This window comes from Leptodactylus fuscus, chromosome 7 (assembly GCF_031893055.1).
Source record: "Leptodactylus fuscus isolate aLepFus1 chromosome 7, aLepFus1.hap2, whole genome shotgun sequence".
In the NCBI taxonomy this organism is placed as follows: Eukaryota; Metazoa; Chordata; class Amphibia; order Anura; family Leptodactylidae; genus Leptodactylus; species Leptodactylus fuscus.
This window is the reverse complement of record NC_134271.1, coordinates 154,977,634-155,001,776: the sequence shown is the minus strand read 5'-3', so window position 1 is coordinate 155,001,776 and position 24,143 is coordinate 154,977,634. Positions and strand designations below refer to the sequence as shown.

At 40.6% G+C, this 24,143-nt stretch overlaps 1 protein-coding gene across 1 annotated transcript in view; it reads right to left on the bottom strand.

Annotated features, from left to right (window-relative positions):
- KCNN3 (potassium calcium-activated channel subfamily N member 3) overlaps positions 1-24,143 on the bottom strand; it is a 128,312-nt gene that overhangs the window by 27,063 nt on the left and 77,106 nt on the right. Inside the window, exon 4 of the mRNA XM_075283315.1 lies at positions 2,583-3,001. Within this exon, the coding sequence (XP_075139416.1) occupies positions 2,583-3,001 (419 nt within the window). The remainder of the gene's footprint in view (positions 1-2,582; positions 3,002-24,143) is intronic.

Genomic DNA, 24,143 nt, shown 5'->3' with positions numbered 1-24,143 from the left:
CCGATCTTTTCCGATCCTGATCGCTCAACTCTAATTCAGTAGTTTTACACTGCACGGTGTACAGTATATGACTGTGAAGAGGGAAGCTTAGGTCTGACAGTCCTTTTCAGCACTGTGTGAATGGCACATAGCCCCTGGTTTCTGTTCGGGGAGGCTGGGCAGCCTTTCCTCCGGAGCGGGTACGCTTACTTGTTACATGGCTTACATAAGTATTGAATGGATTAGAGCCTGAATGAGCCACAATCGCCCCTGGACCTTGGCAGTTAATGGGTGCATGCTTGGCAGAGTCCGCACCAGCACCTGGCGCACCCTGGTAAGTGCCGAGGCCCACAGTGCCCGGGGGGTCCATTGAGGGTGGACAGTGAGCACTTCCATCAATACCGATTGAAGCGTTCATTGCCTTGATAAGAGCCCGGGGAGCGAGCAGCGAGCACAGAATCTTTATTACTGCTCTTGGCTCTCTGGGCTCCTCGCCCTGTATTTGCTTCAGTTCCGGCACTGACGGGGTTATGTTTTCCAGTGCCAGAGCACAGACAAGGGGTGGGCTGCAGGGAGTTCAGGGAGTGAAGAGTGGGGAATAAAGATAATATACGTACCACTCACTCTCCACGGCCAAGGGCTTATTATTTGTGGGGCAATGAGGGGGCCTTTAGATTGCATGGCAACATATGGGAGCCATTATACTGCGTGGGGGCATAAAGGTGACCTTACACTGTCTGGGGCCACAAGGGGGACACTGTATTGTGTGGGGGCCACAAATGTGGCATTACACTGTAGGAGGCCGCAAGTGGGCCATTAAACTGTGTGTGGGCACAATAAGAGGGCCATGACACTGTGTGTGGACACAATAACAGGGACAGTATGCTGTGTGTGGGCACAATAATGGGGACAGTATACTGTGTGTGGGCACAATAATGGGGACAGTATGCTGTGTGTGGGCACAATAATGGGGACAGTATGCTGTGTGTGGGCACAATAAGAGGGCCACGACACTGTGTGTGGGCACAATAATGGGGACAGTATACTGTGTGGGCACAATAATGGGGACAGTATACTGTGTGTGGGCACAATAATGGGGACAGTATGCTGTGTGTGGGCACAATAATGGGGACAGTATACTGTGTGTGGGCACAATAATGGGGACAGTATGCTGTGTGTGGGCACAATAATGGGGACAGTATGCTGTGTGTGGGCACAATAAGAGGGCCACGACACTGTGTGTGGGCACAATAATGGGGACAGTATACTGTGTGTGGGCACAATAACGGGGACAGTATGCTGTGTGTGGGCACAATAACGGGGACAGTATGCTGTGTGTGGGCACAATAATGGGGACAGTATGCTGTGTGTGGGCACAATAACGGGGACAGTATGCTGTGTGTGGGCACAATAATGGGGACAGTATGCTGTGTGTGGGCACAATAATGGGGACAGTATACTGTGTGTGGGCACAATAATGGGGACAGTATGCTGTGTGTGGGCACAATAAGAGGGCCACGACACTGTGTGTGGGCACAATAATGGGGACAGTATACTGTGTGGGCACAATAATGGGGACATTATACTGTATGTTGGAATAATAAGGGGAACACTACTCTGTGTGTGGGCACAATAAGGGGGCCATTATACTCTGTGGGCACAATAAGGGGGCCATTATCCTGTATGTTTGCAAAATAATGGGGACAGTATACTGTGTGTGGTCACAATAAGGGGGCCATTATGCTGTGTGAGGCCACACTACGGGGGTCACTATTCTGAGTGTGAGCACAATAATGGGGCCATTATACGACAATTCCAGCAGGTGTGCCACAGCAAAGACAAAACACCCAATTTCGGACGGATTGTGCTATGACGACTCTTAGAGGAACACAACAGCTGTGGAATGAGTTGCGCCAAAAAGTGGCCCATTGACGCTTTGTTACCCAAGGGCCCACAAAAACCTGGAGCCGGCTCTGGATCCTGGTTAAGATACCAGTGTTAACCAGCAGGGCCTTGTGTTCTCTGGTCCGCCCTTCGGTCAGTTCTATTGATCTAGAGGTATTTCTCTTCACCATGGGCGACCACTCAGGGGCCCGGTGCCCGGTATTACTGCAGACATGGCATTCTCTGCACCCGGTGCAGCACAGACAAATAAATCAGCAAGTTTCATATCTCCGCTCCTCATCAACATCAGTCCATTAAACATATTACTTCCATCTATTTGATGGGATTATACACAGGGGGACGTGTGCTCTTCACTGCCATAAAGTGGAGGCACCTAATGGGCCTGGAATAATTGCTCCCGCTAAATAGCTTTTATCAAAAAAAAAAAAATCATTATTTTATTAACGCCATTATTACTGAGGTGCTGCAATCCTGTAGTACACCGTAATTCCGCACACAGAGCTTTGTTATGGCAACATAATCGGTCACACCTAGGAGAAAAATTCAACAATGTAAAGGTGCATAGACGTAACAAAAGATCTCTGACTGCAGCTCTAGCTGTTACTAGAGTCCGGGATATGATGCAATCCCAAGCCTGGATGTGACTGGAGTACACAGTATGACATGAAATTTGAGAAAATAAAGCAAAGCTACTTCACCTCTCGCAGACACGCACAGTCCACGCAGCGATAATCCACAAGGAGATGCTGAAGACCAGTAACACAGTGCCCGGGCAGATGGTCATCAACGTCTTCATGACAAAACGAGTATTAAAGTTGATCTTGTTAAGCGCCCCAATACTACGGGACGAAGCGTCTGTGAAAAGTTTACTGTGCAAGAGCATGACCCGGGCAATCAAGTATAGCCGCAGGAACATGGGGATGGAGAGGATAATGTCCACGTCGGCCTCAGCCTGGGACGGCGTGTAGGAGAAGGCCAGGCGGGCATTCCAGAAGAACTTGTACTCGCCAGGGATGGGATGAATGGCACAGATGAGCAGCTCCAGGCTGATGTAGAAAATCCGCTCGTAGGTCATGGCGATCCTCCAGTCATCTGCACCATTGTCTATGACGAATAACTACGGGAAAGACAGGAAGAGACAGAAGTCTGATGAGAGACCCCGAACATATAATAACACACACATAATAATACACACAGGACAACCGTCTATACATTACTACAGGAAACTGTAAGAGCTCCTCAAATAGTCCTCCCACCAATATAGGTCCCTGCAGCTTGGATTATAGTAGATATATTCTTGTACATAGGGGTAGTATTATAGTAGTTATATTCTTGTACATAGGAGGTAGTATTATAGTAGTTATATTCTTGTACATAGGAGGTAGTATTATAGTAGATATATTCTTATACATAGGAGCAGTATTATAGTAGTTATATTCTTATACATAGGAGTAGTATTATAGTAGTTATATTCTTGTACATAGGAGGTAGTATTATAGTAGTTATATTCTTGTACATAGGAGCAGTATTATAGTAGTTATATTCTTGTACATAGGAGTAGTATTATAGTAGTTATATTCTTGTACATAGGAGTAGTATTATAGTAGTTATATTCTTGTACATAGGAGGTAGTATTATAGTAGTTATATTCTTGTACATAGGGGTAGTATTATAGTAGTTATATTCTTGTACATAGGAGGTAGTATTATAGTAGATATATTCTTATACATAGGAGCAGTATTATAGTAGTTATATTCTTGTACATAGGAGCAGTATTATAGTAGTTATATTTTTGTACATAGGAGTAGTATTATAGTAGTTATATTCTTGTACATAGGAGCAGTATTATAGTAGTTATATTCTTGTACATAGGAGCAGTATTATAGTAGTTATATTCTTGTACATAGGAGCAGTATTATAGTAGTTATATTCTTGTACATAGGAGTAGTATTATAGTAGTTATATTCTTGTACATATGAGTAGTATTATAGTAGTTATATTCTTGTACATAGGAGCAGTATTATAGTAGTTATATTCTTGTACATAGGGGGTAGTATTATAGTAGTTATATTCTTGTACATAGGAGTAGTATTATAGTAGTTATATTCTTGTACATAGGAGTAGTATTATAGTAGTTATATTCTTGTACATAGGAGTAGTATTATAGTAGTTATATTCTTGTACATAGGGGGTAGTATTATAGTAGTTATATTCTTGTACATAGGAGGTAGTATTATAGTAGTTATATTCTTATACATAGGAGCAGTATTATAGTAGTTATATTCTAATACATAGGAGTAGTATTATAGTAGTTATATTCTTGTACATAGGAGGTAGTATTATAGTAGTTATATTCTTGTACATAGGGGTAGTATTATAGTAGTTATATTCTTGTACATAGGAGGTAGTATTATAGTAGATATATTCTTATACATAGGAGCAGTATTATAGTAGTTATATACTTATACATAGGAGCAGTATTATAGTAGTTATATTCTTGTACATAGGAGCAGTATTATAGTAGTTATATTTTTGTACATAGGAGTAGTATTATAGTAGTTATATTCTTGTACATAAGAGTAGTATTATAGTAGTTATATTCTTGTACATAGGAGTAGTATTATAGTAGTTATATTCTTGTACATATGAGTAGTATTATAGTAGTTATATTCTTGTACATAGGGGGTAGTATTATAGTAGTTATATTCTTGTACATAGGAGTAGTATTATAGTAGTTATATTCTTGTACATAGGAGTAGTATTATAGTAGTTATATTCTTGTACATAGGAGTAGTATTATAGTAGTTATATTCTTGTACATAGGGGGTAGTATTATAGTAGTTATATTCTTGTACATAGGAGGTAGTATTATAGTAGTTATATTCTTGTACATAGGAGTAGTATTATAGTAGTTATATTCTTGTACATAGGAGGTAGTATTATAGTAGTTATATTCTTGTACATAGGAGCAGTATTATAGTAGTTATATTCTTGTACATAGGAGTAGTATTATAGTAGTTATATTCTTGTACATAGGAGTAGTATTATAGTAGTTATATTCTTGTACATAGGAGTAGTATTATAGTAGTTATATTCTTGTACATAGGGGGTAGTATTATAGTAGTTATATTCTTGTACATAGGAGTAGTATTATAGTAGTTATATTCTTGTACATAGGAGTAGTATTAAAGTAGTTATATTCTTGTACATAGTAGTAGTATTATAGTAGTTATATTCTTGTACATAGGAGTAGTATTATAGTAGTTATATTCTTGTACATATGAGTAGTATTATAGTAGTTATATTCTTGTACATATGAGTAGTATTATAGTAGTTATATTCTTGTACATAGGAGCAGTATTATAGTAGTTATATTTTTGTACATATGAGTAGTATTATAGTAGTTATATTCTTGTACATAGGAGCAGTATTATAGTAGTTATATTCTTGTACATAGGAGTAGTATTATAGTAGTTATATTCTTGTACATAGGAGTAGTATTATAGTAGTTATATTCTTGTACATAGGAGTAGTATTATAGTAGTTATATTCTTGTACATAGGAGTAGTATTATAGTAGTTATATTCTTGTACATAGGAGGTAGTATTATAGTAGTTATATTTTTGTACATAGGAGTAGTATTATAACAGTTATATTCTTGTACATAGGAGCAGTATTATAGTAGTTATATTTTTGTACATAGGAGTAGTATTGTAGCAGTTATATTCTTGTACATAGGAGGTAGTATTATAGTAGTTATATTCTTGTACATAGCAAAAGTATTATAGCAGTTACATTCTTGTACATAGGAGTAGTATTATAGTAGTTATATTCTTGTACATAGGAGTAGTATTATAGTAGTTATATTCTTGTACATAGGAGTAGTATTATAGTAGTTATATTCTTGTACATAGGAGCAGTATTATAGTAGTTATATTTTTGTACATATGAGTAGTATTATAGTAGTTATATTCTTGTACATAGGAGCAGTATTATAGTAGTTATATTCTTGTACATAGGAGTAGTATTATAGTAGTTATATTCTTGTACATAGGAGTAGTATTATAGTAGTTATATTCTTGTACATAGGAGTAGTATTATAGTAGTTATATTCTTGTACATAGGAGTAATATTATAGTAGTTATATTCTTGTACATAGGAGGTAGTATTATAGTAGTTATATTTTTGTACATAGGAGTAGTATTATAACAGTTATATTCTTGTACATAGGAGGCAGTATTATAGTAGTTATATTCTTGTACATAGGAGATAGTATTATAGTAGTTATATTCTTGTACATAGCAGAAGTATTATAGCAGTTATATTCTTGTACATAGGAGTAGTATTATAGTAGTTATATTCTTGTACATAGGAGATAGTATTATAGTAGTTATATTCTTGTACATAGGAGGTAGTATTATAGTAGTTATATTCTTGTACATAGGAGTAGTATTATAGTAGTTATATTCTTGTACATAGGAGGCAGTATCATAGTAGTTATATTCTTGTACATAGGAGGTAGTATTATAGTAGTTATATTCTTGTACATAGGAGTAGTATTATAGTAGTTATATTCTTGTACATAGGAGCAGTATTATGGTAGTTATATTCTTGTACATAGGAGTAGTATTATAGTAGTTATATTCTTGTACATAGGAGGCAGTATTATAGTAGTTATATTCTTGTACACAGGAGGTAGTATTATAGTAGTTATATTCTTGTACATAGCAGTAGTATTATAGCAGTTACATTCTTGTACATAGGAGTAGTATTATAGTAGTTATATTCTTGTACATAGGAGTAGTATTATAGTAGTTATATTCTTGCACATAGGAGTAGTATTATAGTAGTTATATTCTTGCACATAGGAGTAGTATTACAGTAGTTATATTCTTATATATAGGAGTAGTATTATAGTAGTTATATTCTTGTACATATGAGTAGTATTATAGTAGTTATATTCTTGTACATAGGAGCAGTATTATAGTAGTTATATTTTTGTACATAGGAGTAGTATTACAGTAGTTATATTCTTGTACATAGGAGCAGTATTATAGTAGTTATATTTTTGTACATAGGAGTAGTATTGTAGCAGTTATATTCTTGTACATAGGAGGTAGTATTATAGTAGTTATATTCTTGTACATAGCAAAAGTATTATAGCAGTTACATTCTTGTACATAGGAGTAGTATTATAGTAGTTATATTCTTGTACATAGGAGTAGTATTATAGTAGTTATATTCTTGTACATAGGAGTAGTATTATAGTAGTTATATTCTTGTACATAGGAGTAGTATTACAGTAGTTATATTCTTATATATAGGAGTAGTATTATAGTAGTTATATTCTTGTACATAGGAGCAGTATTATAGTAGTTATATTTTTGTACATGGGAGTAGTATTATAGTAGTTATATTCTTGTACATAGTAGCAGTATTATAGTAGTTATATTCTTGTACATAGGAGGTAGTATTATAGTAGTTATATTCTTGTACATAGGAGCAGTATTATAGTAGTTATATTTTTGTACATAGGAGTAGTATTATAACAGTTATATTCTTGTACATAGGAGGCAGTATTATAGTAGTTATATTCTTGTACATAGGAGGTAGTATTATAGTAGTTATATTCTTGTACATAGGAGGTAGTATTATAGTAGTTATATTCTTGTACAAAGGAGTAGTATTATAGTAGTTATATTCTTGTACATAGGAGGTAGTATTATAGTAGTTATATTCTTGTACATAGGAGGCAGTATTATAGTAGTTATATTCTTGTACATAGGAGTAGTATTACAGTAGTTATATTCTTATATATAGGAGTAGTATTATAGTAGTTATATTCTTGTACATATGAGTAGTATTATAGTAGTTATATTCTTGTACATAGGAGCAGTATTATAGTAGTTATATTTTTGTACATAGGAGTAGTAATATAGCAGTTATATTCTTGTACATAGGAGGCAGTATTATAATAGTTATATTCTTGTACATAGGAGTAGTATTATAGTAGTTATATTCTTGTACATAGGAGGCAGTATTATAGTAGTTATATTCTTGTACATAGGAGGTAATTTTTATTAGTAAAAACAAAACAAAAATACATTACATTCCAGCAGAATTAATAACTAATAATAATAATAATAATAATATAACATAAATCAGACATGTCTGTCAGATAACAAAAATGAGAATCACTTTAACTTAAGAGTCCATTGCTGGCAGGATAAAGAGGGGGAAAAAAAAAATAAATCCATAAATAAATGAACAGACTTATTTGCAGTGTGATCAGAGTATTCAGCAATCGATATATACATTTCTCCACAATTTTACATTATCAGACTTTTTTCTGACCTCCAGAGACTTTATCCACCTCAGTTCAGACATGATATATGTGACAGCGGTCATATGACGGAAGGGCTCTCTGTGTAGGGACACCTGGGTCCTCGTATGCCAGTGATAATATTTGATGACAGTAATAATAATATACAGGGTCTCCCGGTTAATGTCACCTATATTAGTTGGGATGCCATATATGATTTCGGGGTATTTGAGTGATTGTAATCGGGGAATTTTCAGCCTCCGGGATATTTCCTGCCAGATCTTTCGCCCTCCCCCGCACTCTGATATAAAATGTGCCATGGTCTCCTCCTGCTGGCAACCCAATGGACATGCCCGATCTGTCACACTGAGATGTTTTAGGTTGCCTCTTACAAACAGCTTCCCATGCAGAGATAGCCAGGCAATGTCAAAGAACTTTGCAGGGAGCCTCAGACCAGTGAGGAGCCTCAGACTATCCTGCAGGGTTATAGATGTACAGTCCCTCAATGCCGGCTGGAGACAATAGAAGGTCTTACATACCCTGGTGTATAGATCTCTCCTGGTCTTACTCACCAGATAGGTCTTTTCAATACCCCATTTTTTCAGGCACCTTATGCCATAGTCCAGATACTGGGGGAGGTAGTCACGAGTCGATCGACCCCTCTTAAGGCTGCCGCCTCGCACCCAGGATTCTGCAAAAGGCAATATCCAGTCCCTGATACTATTTACCCACAGGGAGCTGTTATCTGAGTCCAGGCAACCAAAATTTACTTTTAGAAACATGGAGTCAAAAAACACCCTTGGATTTAACATATCCAGCCCACCCTCTCTCCTCTGTAGGTAGGTTATCCCTCTTTTTACTGGGTTCAACCTGTTCCCCCACAAAAGTTGGAAGAACAGGCTAAAGAGCCTAGCGGAGAAAGATTCTGGCAAAGGAAAGACAACAGAGACGTACAAGAAGACAGGGACCAGGTAAGTCTTCAACATTTTAACCCTTTCTCTATAGGTCAGCCTCCAGTTCTTCCATCGCTGAACCTTTGCATTTCCGGATTCCAACTTTTCTTCCCAATTTAGTCTGCAATTATCATCCCTCCCGAATTTCACCCCAAGGATCTTAATATAGGAGGAGGCCTGGGCAAACTGCGGCAGATCAAATGTAGGACCAGTATGACCCGTCCAGAGAGCTTGACTCTTCTCAAGGTTGACAAGAGACCCGGAGGCCTCTGAGTAACTTCTGATGGCTGCAGACAACATCTCCACCTCACGAGGCTCAGATATCACCACAGTCACATCATCCGCGTAGGCAACAACTCTCAGGGGCAAGCAGTGGGGGACCGGCGCCCCCTGAAAATCACACTCCTGCAGTGACCTAAGAAACGGGTCTATGGCAAACACATACAGTAATGGACTCAGTGGGCAACCTTGTCTCACCCCTGCCTCAACCCTGAAAGCATCACCCTGCCAACCATTAATCAGAGGAAAGCTCTCCGCCTCATGGTACAAAGTTCTCAGCCAATCCACAAATTGTCCCGGAATACCGTACTTTGTCAAAGTCGCCCATAGATACTCATGGTCTACTCTGTCAAAGGCCTTAGCCTGGTCAAGACTCACAACATATCTCCCACACCTCAGAGCTTTACATCTCTCAAACATCTCCCTTATCGAGATAACTGCTCCAGAGATGTTCCGCCCTTTAACTGTGCCAAACTGTGAGCCTGCCAACAGTGCCGGGGACAAACAAACTAATCTAGAGAACAGAATTTTTGCAAGAATCTTCCTATCGACATTCAAGAGGGCAATCGGCCTCCAGTTCTTGATGTCACTAGGCTCTTTACCTTTAGACAGCAGGATCAGGGAGGACACTCTCATGGATGGAGGCATCAGGTGGTTTTCTAGACTAGTTTTGTATACATCCACGAGAATTGGTGCCAAGAGGTCTCGGAATTTCTTATAGAACTCAGCTGTAATCCCATCTGGACCTGGTGCCTTCTTCAGATGTAACTTATCTATGGCCTCTTTCACCTCCTCCACTGTTAACTCTGCTGTCAAAGGAGAAAAGTCCAAATCATTAGTATCAGGACCTGGAGTTGCCTCCAAGAATTGAGCCACCTTCTCTCTATCCAAAACCTTCTTCTGAAACAAGTCAGCATAGTAAGTTCTCACCACCCCCAGGATACCCTCCCGAGACTCCTGTAACACACCCTGGGAGTCAGTGAGACCTGTGACCGATTTATTTGCCACCCGCTCCCTGCAATTCTCAAAAGGATCCGGAGCCCCTAAGGACCCATAATCCCGTTCAAGAACCAGGGATGTATACCTGCGGTACTCATACTGACTGATCTCAGATTTCAGCCGGTCAATCTTCTGTTGGTTATCCCCGCCCGCCGAATAGAGTGACTCTAATTCTTTCCGCAGCCTGAGATACTGGCTATACTTACTCTTCCCCTTCTTAACTGACAGTCTCCTTAAGAGGGATCTGATCTCCTCCTTGACATCCTCCCACCAGTCTGCCATGTTGTCATAAAACACCACTCTCTCAAGCTGGTTCTGAAATAGAGAGTGGACACAACTCCGGACACAGTCATCGTCCAAGAGGCTGGAATTGAGCTTCCATAGGCCTCTCCCAATATCAGGGCGTTTTGTGGAGCCCAAGCAAAAATACAAAGCCAGATGGTCAGAATAAGGGACTGTCTTTTCACTTTTCTCACTAACATGCTCAGCGGGACTGACCAGAGCTAAGTCTATCCGACTGCATCTACCAGCGCAGGAGTAAGTGAATTTTGGTTTCCTACCACCCTCAGTAAACACATCAGACAGACCAGCCTGTGAAATAATTCTGCTTAAGACCTTGCAGTCCCTGGTGAGAGGCCGACCAGTAGGTCTGTCACTGGATGACATGGTGGCATTGAAGTCCCCTGCCATGACTACCGGAACAGATGTAAACAAGTACTGCTTGACTTCATCAAACAGACGTGCCCTTTCAATCACCGACTGCGGTGGACCATAGATATTAATGAGTCGGAGCCTTCTGCCTCGGATGGTAACTTCTAAAACCAGGCACCTCCCCATCAGAACCTCAGTGAATCTGTGTATGGTGACATCAGGGGTGTTAAACAGTATAGAAACCCCGGCATAAGGTTCCACAGCCAGAGACCAGAAGGACGGGCCAGATTTCCATTCTCTCTCTGCTTCTCGTATTAGTCCTAAAGTATTTAAACGGGTTTCTTGTAAGAAATAGACATCGGCATCAAGATATCTCAGATGTTCATACACTGCGTGTCTTGTCCTCCTTGCTCGGATGCTATTCACATTACTAGAGATAACTTTAAGATAGAAACCTGCCATCAGAACAACTAGGAATATGAGAAACAGAGAGATGGGCCCCATTGTCATAGATCAGAGTCAGAGGTGTCCTGGTGACCAGCTGTTTCCATGTCTGATTCGGACTGCCCCTCATCTCGGTGGGGTCTCCTCTTATTGGGAGGATCGCCCTCTGGTTCATCCTCATACTCCGCCATCATTCGTGAGAGTTCTCTGTCTAGTTCTGCTTCTCCGTCTGACTCTGATAGGACACTAAATCTATTCCCCGTTGCAGTGACCTCGCCTGCACTACTTACTCTCATCTTTGTGGGCTTTTCTACCGTGGTCCACTCACCCTCAGGCTTACGGCTGGCTTTATCCTTCTTCCTCCTTTTATTATTGTTGGATGATCGGGCAGGAGAAGAGACGACCACTGAGGGTTGTACAACCTGCTCAACAACCTCCATGGTCGTCTCAATGGGACCTGACTCGGCCTGGTCTTGGGTGGTATCACCTGTATGTGGTTGAGGCTCCGCCTCCGTGACTACTGACCCTGACAATAGCGCCTCCTCCTCCTCCTGTATGTCATCAGCCGCTGCCAGCAAGTCCTCATCAGGGCTATCCTTACAGATGTTATGCCAGGCATCAGGACAATCTCTGTGGGGGTGACCGATCCTACCGCACAGGTTACACCTAATGTTTTGGCATGTGGCACTCACGTGGCCCATTTCATTACATAGGCTACACTTTACCATGGAGCATACACTGGCCACATGGCCGGCCTTCCCACACTTGAAGCACCGGCGAGGCTGACCCGCATAGAAGCAGATCCCTTTTTCTCGGCCTATAAAGAACGAATTGGGCAGATGTTGGGTTATGTTGTTCTGCTGACGCAACTTCACCAGGACCCTCCACCCACCGGTCCAGACCCCGTCTTCATCCCTGTTCTTAGTAAGATCGGACATGAGGTCACAATGCCTCCTGAGCCAGATGACAATGTCCTGAGGGGGAACGGCTTCATTCCAAAATACAATTGTGACAGAGGCTGTATCTGGCCTAGAGATGGGGATGAAACTGAACTTATCCCAACCTTCCGTATCTCTCAACCTGGTGAGATTGGCCCAGAACCGGTCCAGATCAGACATCAGCTTAAAACTAACATCATACCCCTGGCGGTCAGGAAGGTTTATGACGGCCAGGATATCAGTCGGCACAAAGCCCATCTGGGTACATAGGAGCTCTCGGACCACAAACCTCCTATCCGGCAGATCCTCCTTGGCACCTCCGTGCCTAAACCTGACTACATTCCTCCTCCTGAAAGCCTGGCCTGTATAATTGGAGTTTGATGCAAAAGATGGAGCACCGCGGCTCCAGGCATTCCCTGAGGAGGTACGGCCGGATCCGCCATCTTGGCGTGTTTGTGGGCGCTGTGTGGGCTGCTGAGCACCTGTACCACGTGGTTCTGCTACTGTGCGAGTATCCAGAGGGGGAAAGTCCTGCACACTGGACTGTCCTGTGTCCGCCCCACCATCAACCTCTATGTCTGCAATATCACCAGACTCCAGAGACTGGACTGCAGAGGGGTCTGACGCCATAGATAGTGAAGGATCCCCCCCAGAAACACCTTCCCCTGCTGGGCCGTTATCACATACAGGAATATCCATAATATCAGGCACATTAGTCAGACAATCAGCGGCAGCAGAGTCCTGCACAGCAGAGTCCATATTAGTATTATAGTCAGCGGCAGCAGAGTCCTGCACAGCAGAGTCCATATTACCACTACAGTCAGCGGCAGCAGAGTCCTGCACAACAGAGTCCACAACCTGTAACCCCAAATATGTTACTCCCCCAGTACCTTCAGGTAAGAGTCCATAATCCTGCTGCAATGACTTGTCTCCTGGGACTTGTGGTGTCTGCACAGCTGCTACTTCATTACCATTAGGCAGGGGTCCATGACCTGGTTGCAAAGTGCTGGTTGCTGGGACTTGTGGTGCCTTGCTGAGAACTGCTGCAGGTTTTTGCTGTTGCTGAACACTGGTCGCTTTCCCGTACAAATTCCCTTCCTTAAAAGGGAAACTTGCTGGCTGCAGAACTGGTTTTACATGGGACTGCTGGCTGCCACCTTGAGAGGGTTCAGACCCAGCTTTAGCACAAGGTGATGGTGACTTCTGGTATTCCTGGAACCGCTGCTGGTTTCTGTATGATTCTCCCACCGGTCCCATTTGCTCCAGTACAGTCTCGGTCTCCCGTACGTTCTCGGCGAGCTCTTTCGCCAGTGCGCTCAGCTTCCTGTCCAGTAACACCAGTTTCTCAGGGCATGCAGACTTTTTTAGATTATACGCACATTCAATCTGTCTCTGCAGATATATTTTACTGGCCTTCAATGTCTCCAGTCGCTTGACCAGTGCTGGTATCTCATCTGCCAGGCGCAGTTCTGGTGCTCGCTCAGTAGCTGTGACAGTCTGTGCATTGTTGGAAAGCTTTGCAGGTTGGTTACCCCCAGTATGGCTTCTGGTTGGTGTAGCCTGTGATTTCTGACATGCTACGGCTGTTGTCACTGCCATGGGCCCACAATGTCCAGACTGGGGACTATGTCCCAGTTTATTTCCAGTGACTGTACTGCTGGTACCTTGAAGCTTCCCCGCTGGTCTCCCTTTGATCTCCTCCACTGCCTTCACTACATTTTTGTAGTTACCGCTTCCAGATCTTGTCCGCTCAGACCGTACCAATACAGACTGCTGCATGTTCTCCTGCATGGTCTGCTTCTCCAGGGATGTTCTCCTCTGTCTGCAGGAGGGTGGGGTGGACTGGACACCTGCAACCTGCAATGGAGTCTGCACAGGCTGCAAAGTTTGCTCCTTACATTCAACCATTTTGCTTGGTTGTTGCACCGTACTACTGCTTGCTTCCGTTACTTCTTCCTTTACAACTTTCTTCCCATCTTGGCTTGCTGCACTAGGACTGCTGACACACTGGACACGATTCCCATTACTGGGGACTTTAGGATTTCCATCCATTTTTTTAGTTGTCTGGGAATTGCTTCCCAGAGAAGGCCTTGGAGCCTGGGCCTTGGCAGGGGAACTTCCCCACCCAGGGCGGCCCCGCCCTGGGCTATCTCCAGACATCAGGAGCCTCAGGAGAGCTACAAAAACACGTCCTCACAGCTAGGAGGTAGTATTATAGTAGTTATATTCTTGTACATAGGAGGCAGTATTATAATAGTTATATTCTTGTACATAGGAGTAGTATTATAGTAGTTATATTCTTGTACATAGGAGGCAGTATTATAGTAGTTATATTCTTGTACATAGGAGGTAGTATTATAGTAGTTATATTCTTGTACATAGCAGTAGTATTATAGCAGTTATATTCTTGTACATAGGAGGTAGTATTATAGTAGTTATACTCTTGTACATAGGAGTAGTATTATAGTAGTTATATTCTTGTACATAGGAGGCAGTATTATAGTAGTTATATTCTTGTACATAGGAGGTAGTATTATAGTAGTTATATTCTTGTACATAGCAGTAGTATTATAGCAGTTATATTCTTGTACATAGGAGTAGTATTATAGTAGTTATATTCTTGCACATAGGAGTAGTATTATAGTAGTTATATTCTTGCACATAGGAGTAGTATTACAGTAGTTATATTCTTATATATAGGAGTAGTATTATAGTAGTTATATTCTTGTACATATGAGTAGTATTATAGTAGTTATATTCTTGTACATAGGAGCAGTATTATAGTAGTTATATTTTTGTACATAGGAGTAGTATTACAGTAGTTATATTCTTATACATAGGAGCAGTATTATAGTAGTTATATTCTTGTACATAGGAGTAGTATTATAGTAGTTATATTCTTGTACATAGGAGCAGTATTATAGTAGTTATATTTTTGTACATAGGAGTAGTATTATAACAGTTATATTCTTGTACATAGGAGGCAGTATTATAGTAGTTATATTCTTGTACATAGGAGGTAGTATTATAGTAGTTATATTCTTGTACATAGGAGGTAGTATTATAGTAGTTATATTCTTGTACAAAGGAGTAGTATTATAGTAGTTATATTCTTGTACATAGGAGGTAGTATTATAGTAGTTATATTCTTGTACAAAGGAGTAGTATTATAGTAGTTATATTCTTGTACATAGGAGGTAGTATTATAGTAGTTATATTCTTGTACATAGGAGGTAGTATTATAGTAGTTATATTCTTGTACATAGGAGTAGTATTACAGTAGTTATATTCTTATATATAGGAGTAGTATTATAGTAGTTATATTCTTGTACATATGAGTAGTATTATAGTAGTTATATTCTTGTACATAGGAGCAGTATTATAGTAGTTATATTTTTGTACATAGGAGTAGTATTATAGCAGTTATATTCTTGTACATAGGAGGCAGTATTATAGTAGTTATATTCTTGTACATAGGAGATAGTATTATAGTAGTTATATTCTTGTACATAGCAGTAGTATTATAGCAGTTATATTCTTGTACATAGGAGTAGTATTATAGTAGTTATATTCTTGTACATAGGAGTAGTATTATAGCAGTTATATTCTTGTACATAGGAGATAGTATTATAGTAGTTATATTCTTGTACATAGGAGTAGTATTATAGTAGTTATATTCTTGTACATAGGAGGCAGTATTATAGTAGTTATATTCTTGTACATAGGAGGTAGTATTGTAGTAGTTATATTCTTGTACATAGCAGTAGTATTATAGCAGTTATATTCTTGTACATAGGAGCAGTATTATAGTAGTTATATTCTTGTACATATGAGGTAGTATTATAGTAGTTATATTCTTGTACATAGCAGTAGTATTATAGCAGTTATATTCTTGTACATAGGAAGCAGTATTATAGTAGTTATATTCTTGTACATAGGAGGTAGTATTATAGTAGTTATATTCTTGTACATAGCAGTAGTATTATAGCAGTTACATTCTTGTACATAGGAGTAGTATTATAGTAGTTATATTCTTGTACATAGGAGTAGTATTATAGTAGTTATATTCTTGCACATAGGAGTAGTATTATAGTAGTTATATTCTTGCACATAGGAGTAGTATTACAGTAGTTATATTCTTATATATAGGAGTAGTATTATAGTAGTTATATTCTTGTACATATGAGTAGTATTATAGTAGTTATATTCTTGTACATAGGAGCAGTATTATAGTAGTTATATTTTTGTACATAGGAGTAGTATTACAGTAGTTATATTCTTATACATAGGAGCAGTATTATAGTAGTTATATTCTTGTACATATGAGTAGTATTATAGTAGTTATATTCTTGTACATAGGAGCAGTATTATAGTAGTTATATTTTTGTACATAGGAGGTAGTATTATAGTAGTTATATTCTTGTACATAGGAGTAGTATTATAGTAGTTATATTCTTGTACATAGGAGGTAGTATTATAGTAGTTATATTCTTGTACAAAGGAGTAGTATTATAGTAGTTATATTCTTGTACATAGGAGGTAGTATTATAGTAGTTATATTCTTGTACATAGGTGGTAGTATTATAGTAGTTATATTCTTGTACATAGGAGCAGTATTATAGTAGTTATATTCTTGTACATAGGAGAAGTATTATAGTAGTTATATTCTTGTACATAGGTGTAGTATTATAGTAGTTATATTCTTGTACATAGGAGTAGTATTATAGTAGTTATATTCTTGTACATAGGAGCAGTATTATAGTAGTTATATTTTTGTACATAGGAGTAGTATTATAGTAGTTATATTCTTGTACATAGGAGGCAGTATTATAGTAGTTATATTCTTGTACATAGCAGTAGTATTAATAGCAGTTATATTCTTGTACATAGGAGTGGTATTATAGTAGTTATATTCTTGTACATAGGAGTAGTATTATAGCAGTTATATTCTTGTACATAGGAGGTAGTATTATAGTAGTTATATTCTTGTACATAGGAGTAGTATTATAGTAGTTATATTCTTGCACATAGGAGTAGTATTATAGTAGTTATATTCTTGCACATAGGAGTAGTATTACAGTAGTTATATTCTTATATATAGGAATAGTATTATAGTAGTTATATTCTTGTACATATGAGTAGTATTATAGTAGTTATGTTCTTGTACATAGGAGCAGTATTATAGTAGTTATATTTTTGTACATAGGAGTAGTATTACAGTAGTTATATTCTTATACATAGGAGCAGTATTATAGTAGTTATATTCTTGTACATATAAGTAGTATTATAGTAGTTATATTCTTGTACATAGGAGCAGTATTCTAGTAGTTATATTTTTGTACATAGGAGTAGTATTATAGCAGTTATATTCTTGTACATAGGAGGCAGTATTATAGTAGTTATATTCTTGTACATAGGAGGTAGTATTATAGTAGTTATATTCTTGTACATAGGAGTAGTATTATAGTAGTTATATTCTTGTACATAGGAATAGTATTATAGTAGTTATATTCTTGTACATAGGAGTAGTATAATAGTAGTTATATTCTTGTACATAGGGGTTAGTATTATAGTAGTTATATTCTTGTACATAGGAGTAGTATTATAGTAGTTATATTCTTGTACATAGGAGTAGTATAATAGTAGTTATATTCTTGTACATAGGAGGCAGTATTATAGTAGTTATATTCTTGTACATAGGAGCAGTATTATAATAGTTATATTCTTGTACATAGGGGTAGTATTATAGTAGTTATATTCTTGTACATAGGAGCAGTATTATAGTAGTTATATTCTTGTACATAGGAGGTAGTATTATAGTAGTTATATTCTTGTACATAGGAGGTAGTATTATAGTAGTTATATTCTTGTACATAGGAGTAGTATTATAGTAGTTATATTCTTGTACATAGGAGTAGTATTATAGTAGTTATATTCTTGTACATAGGAGTAGTATTATAGTAGTTATATTCTTGTACATAGGAGTAGTATTATAGTAGTTATATTCTTGTACATAGGAGTAGTATTATAGTAGTTATATTCTTGTACATAGGAGTAGTATTATAGTAGTTATATTCTTGTACATAGGAGTAGTATTATAGTAGTTATATTCTTGTACATAGGAGTAGTATTATAGTAGTTATATTCTTGTACATAGGAGTAGTATTATAGTAGTTATATTCTTGTACATAGGAGGCAGTATTATAGTAGTTATATTCTTGTACATAGGAGTAGTATTATAGTAGTTATATTCTTGTACATAGGAGTAGTATTATAGTAGTTATATTCTTGTACATAGGAGTAGTATTATAGTAGTTATATTCTTGTACATAGGAGGCAGTATTATAGTAGTTATATTCTTGTACATAGGAGGTAGTATTATAGTAGTTATATTCTTGTACATATGAGTAGTATTATAGTAGTTATATTCTTGTACATAGGAGGTAGTATTATAGTAGTTATATTCTTGTATATAGGAGCAGTATTATAGTAGTTATATTCTTGTACATAGGAGTAGTATTATAGTAGTTATATTCTTGTACATAGGAGGTAGTATTATAGTAGTTATATTCTTGTACATAGGAGTAGTATTATAGTAGTTATATTCTTGTACATAGGAGCAGTATTATAGTAGTTATATTCTTGTACATAGGAGCAGTATTATAGTAGTTATATTCTTGTACATAGGAGCAGTATTATAGCAGTTATATTCTTGTACATAGGAGGTAGTATTATAGTAGTTATATTCTTGTACATAGGAGGTAGTATTATAGTAGTTATATTCTTGTACATAGGAGCAGTATTATAGTAGTTATATTCTTGTACATAGGAGGTAGTATTATAGTAGTTATATTCTTGTACATAGGTGTAGTATTATAGTAGTTATATTCTTTTACATAGGAGGTAGTATTATAGTAGTTATATTCTTGTACATAGGAGCAGTATTATAGTAGTTATATTCTTGTACATAGGAGTAGTATTATAGTAGTTATATTCTTGTACATAGGAGTAGTATTATAGTAGTTATATTCTTGTACATAGGTAGTATTATAGTAGTTATATTCTTGTACATAGGAGCAGTATTATAGTAGTTATATTCTTGTATATAGGAGCAGTATTATAGTAGTTATATTCTTGTACATAGGAGTAGTATTATAGTAGTTATATTCTTGTACATAGGAGTAGTATTATAGTAGTTATATTCTTGTACATAGGAGTAGTATTATAGTAGTTATATTCTTGTATATAGGAGCAGTATTATAGTAGTTATATTCTTGTACATAGGAGCAGTATTATAGTAGTTATATTCTTGTACATAGGAGTAGTATTATAGTATTTATATTCTTGTACATAGGGGGCAGTATTATAGTAGTTATATTCTTGTACATAGGAGTAGTATTATAGTAGTTATATTCTTGTACATAGGGGGCAGTATTATAGTAGTTATATTCTTGTACATAATATGAGATGAGTCACATGTAGATTGGAGTCAGGGTGCCTTTGATGTACGGTATTACATATTGCAGGTGCCACATATCGCGCACATTGATCAGCCACCTGTTCCTACTGAAGCTTCTTTGTATCCGTGTTCGATGGAAATGATTTAAGTGTCAGATTCATCAAAGTCAGATTTATTATAATGAGGATATTTATGCGCATTGATGTAAGAAGTTTCTCACCTGCTCCTGTATAATGATGTGGGATGGCAGCACATGTAAGTGTTAGTGTATTTATATAGTCTGTACATGTCCCTAATGTCCACAGACAGGCTTATCCCCGCACATGTCCACATGGGAATCGGGAAGTTGATGGTTCTCTGAGATAATATTACTCTATATACTAATGAGAGGATTTGATACGACATCTCAGCGGACAGTATGGAATGTGGAGGGATTAGATACAGGAATGTGAGTGTATTGTCGGGTGGGCCGGTACTGACACCATATTGTAATGGGTCTCTGATATATCAGGGCTCAGCAGTAAAGGCGGGTGGGGGAGGCTGAGGATATATGGATGAGATAAGTGGTCATCTCGGCAGAGTAATGAGTTGCTCTGTCCATGTGATAGTTCATTCCTGACATAATGTATCTTAGTCTCCGCTCACGGCTAATGCACCATTTATACCGCAGTCCTGGCAGCAATTGCACTTGGCAAAATCTCTGTTGTTCAGACATTTCTGTAAAGAGGTTTTGTTGCCCAAAGAATTTCTGATCAACTTTGAAGTCTTCTTGTCTCTGTTCCCATTTATTCCTATTCGGTCCTAGTAAATATCCTATACCGTAGGGCTGAAATATTACCGTAGTTGGTTCCCAGGAATGACCCCATCACATATTGGATGGATCTGTTAGGTGATAGGGCTGTAATAATGTAGAGCGATGAATTCCCCCACACTGGGGTATAATTCCAAGTCTAATGCCCGGTACTTGTCCCATTGTACATCTATAATCAATGAAGCTGGCAGTATAAAACCTACTGGCCAAGTAATAGGAACAGTCATAAGGAGCACACAAGGCACCAAGGAACGATAGTGTCCCATAACCAAAAGTGCCCCCATAATATATGGTACTGCTCTATAATACAGTAACATTCTCCCCTTCACAACACCAATGCCCCCGTTGCAGCCACAGTTCCCAGTTTACAACCTCACTGCCCCCATTACAGCCCCACTGCCCTGATTGCAGCCACAGTTCTTAGTTTACAGCCTCACTGCCGCAATTTCAACCACAGTTCCCACTTTACAGCCTCACTGCCCCCATTGTAGCCACAGTTCCCAGTTTACAGCCTCACTGCCGCAATTTCAACCACAGTTCCCACTTTACAGCCCCACTGCCCCCATTGCAGCCACAGTTCTTAGTTTACAGCCCCACTGCCCCCATTACAGCCCCACTGCCCCCATTACAGCCCCACTGTCCCCATTGCAGCCACAGTTCCCAGTTTACAGCCCCACTGCCCCCATTGCAACCACAGTTCCCACTTTACAGCCCCACTGCCCCCATTACAGCCCCACTGCCCCCATTACAGCCCCACTGCCCCCATTACAGCCCCACTGCCCCCATTGCAACCACAGTTCCCACTTTACAGCCTCACTGTCCCCATTGCAGCCACAGTTCCCAGTTTACAGGCCCACTGCCCCCATTACAGCCCCACTGCCCCATTACAGCCCCACTGCCCCATTACAGCCCCACTGCCCCCATTACAGCCCCACTGTCCCCATTACAGCCCCACTGTCCCCATTGCAGCCACAGTTCTTAGTTTACAGCCCCACTGCCCCCATTACAGCCCCACTGCCCCCATTACAGCCCCACTGTCCCCATTGCAGCCACAGTTCCCAGTTTACAGCCTCACTGCCCCCATTACAGCCCCACTGCCCCCATTACAGCCCCACTGCCCCCCATTACAGCCCCACTGCCCCATTACAGCCCCACTGCCCCATTACAGCCCCAGTTCTTAGTTTACAGCCCCACTGCCCCCATTACAGCCCCACTCTACCCCCATTACAGCCCCACTGCCCCCATTACAGCCCCACTGCCCCATTACAGCCCCACTGCCCCATTACAGCCCCACTGCCCCATTACAGCCCCACTGCCCCATTACAGCCCCACTGCCCCCATTACAGCCCCACTGTCCCCATTACAGCCCCACTGTCCCCATTGCAGCCACAGTTCTTAGTTACAGCCCCACTGCCCCCATTACAGCCCCACTGTCCCCATTGCAGCCACAGTTCTTAGCCTCATTACAGCCCCACTGCCCCCATTACAGCCCACTGCCCCATTCAGCCCAGTCTTACAGCCCTGCCCCATTACAGCCCCACTGCCCCCATTACAGCCCCACTGCCCCCATTACAGCCCCCACTGCCCCCATTACAGCCCCAGTTCTTACAGCCCCCAACAGCCCCCATTACAGCCCCACTGCCCCCATTACAGCCCCACTGCCCCCATTACAGCCCCACTGCCCCCATTACAGCCCCACTGCCCCCATTACAGCCCCACTGCCCCCATTACAGCCCCACTGCCCCATTACAGCCCCAGCAGCTGCCCCATTACAGCCCCACTTCCCCAGTTACAGCCCCACTGCCCCCATTACAGCCCCACTACCCATTACAGCCCCACTGCCCCCATTACAGCCCAACTCCCCCATTACAGCCCCACTGCCCCCATTACAGCCCCACTGCCCCCATTACAGCCCGCCCCCATTACAGCCCCACTGCCCCCATTACAGCCCCACTGCCCCCATTACAGCCCCCTACAGCCCACTGCCCCATTACAGCCCCACTGCCCCCATTACAGCCCCACTGCCCCCATTACAGCCCCACTGCCCCATTACAGCCCCACTGCCCCCATTACAGCCCCACTGCCCCCATTACAGCCCCACTGCCCCCATTACAGCCCCACTGCCCCATTACAGCCCCACTGCCCCCATTACAGCCCCACTGCCCCCATTACAGCCCCACTGCCCCATTACAGCCCCACTGCCCCCATTACAGCCCCACTGCCCCATTACAGCCCCACTACCCCCATTACAGCCCCACTGCCCCCATTACAGCCCCACTGCCCCCATTACAGCCCCACTGCCCCATTACAGCCCCACTGCCCCATTACAGCCCCACTGCCCCCATTACAGCCCCACTGCCCCATTACAGCCCCACTGCCCCATTACAGCCCCACTGCCCCCATTACAGCCCCACTGCCCCATTACAGCCCCACTGCCCCATTACAGCCCCACTGCCCCATTACAGCCCCACTACCCCCATTACAGCCCCACTGCCCCCATTACAGCCCCACTGCCCCCATTACAGCCCCACTGCCCCATTACAGCCCCACTGCCCCATTACAGCCCCACTGCCCCCATTACAGCCCCACTGCCCCATTACAGCCCCACTACCCCCCATTACAGCCACATTTCCCAGGTTACAACCCCGATGCCCTGTTACAGCCATAGTTGCCCCTTCACAATCACAGTGTTCCCATGATAGCCTCATCCTGACTGCCGTGGTGCCATAGGGGTCACAATACCCGGAAGGTGGTGAGCTGACATGTCGTGTCCAGTGGATGAAGTTTACGAGTCTAGCACCGGCTAAAGGCTGACTCCAGAAAGCAATAGCATGCACTCCTCTACAAAGCTGCATCCTACACACGGACAGTATACGCCGTCTCCGCTTACAGATATTTCCCCTTTAAAGGAATAAACTGCTGGTGGAGAGAAGGAGAGCGAGAAAGCTCATTCAACATGGACAGATCCGGCCAGATGGAGTTACCATAGGAACCACCTCAAAGTCCAAGACTTGTCTAATTACATTCCCAGGAGGTGTAAGGACGGCGCGGCGGCGCGGCGGCCATTCACAAGACGCCCTAAGGGGAGGGGGCGCCCACATTCTAGGAATAGGCCGCCATACTGCTCGGCTTACCTGTCCAGGATAGAAGGACGCCTGGGCCGCGGGTCACACACCTGACACTGTATATATGTGCACATACATTATATATTGTGTGTACAAGTCTGCTACAGTGTATCTACATGTATATAGTGAGTGTGCGACAGTATATGTGTATGTATATAGTGAGTGTGCGACAGTATATGTGTACGTATATAGTGAGTGTGCGACAGTATATGTGTATGTATATAGTGAGTGTGCTACAGTATATGTGTATGTATATAGTGAGTGTGCGACAGTATATA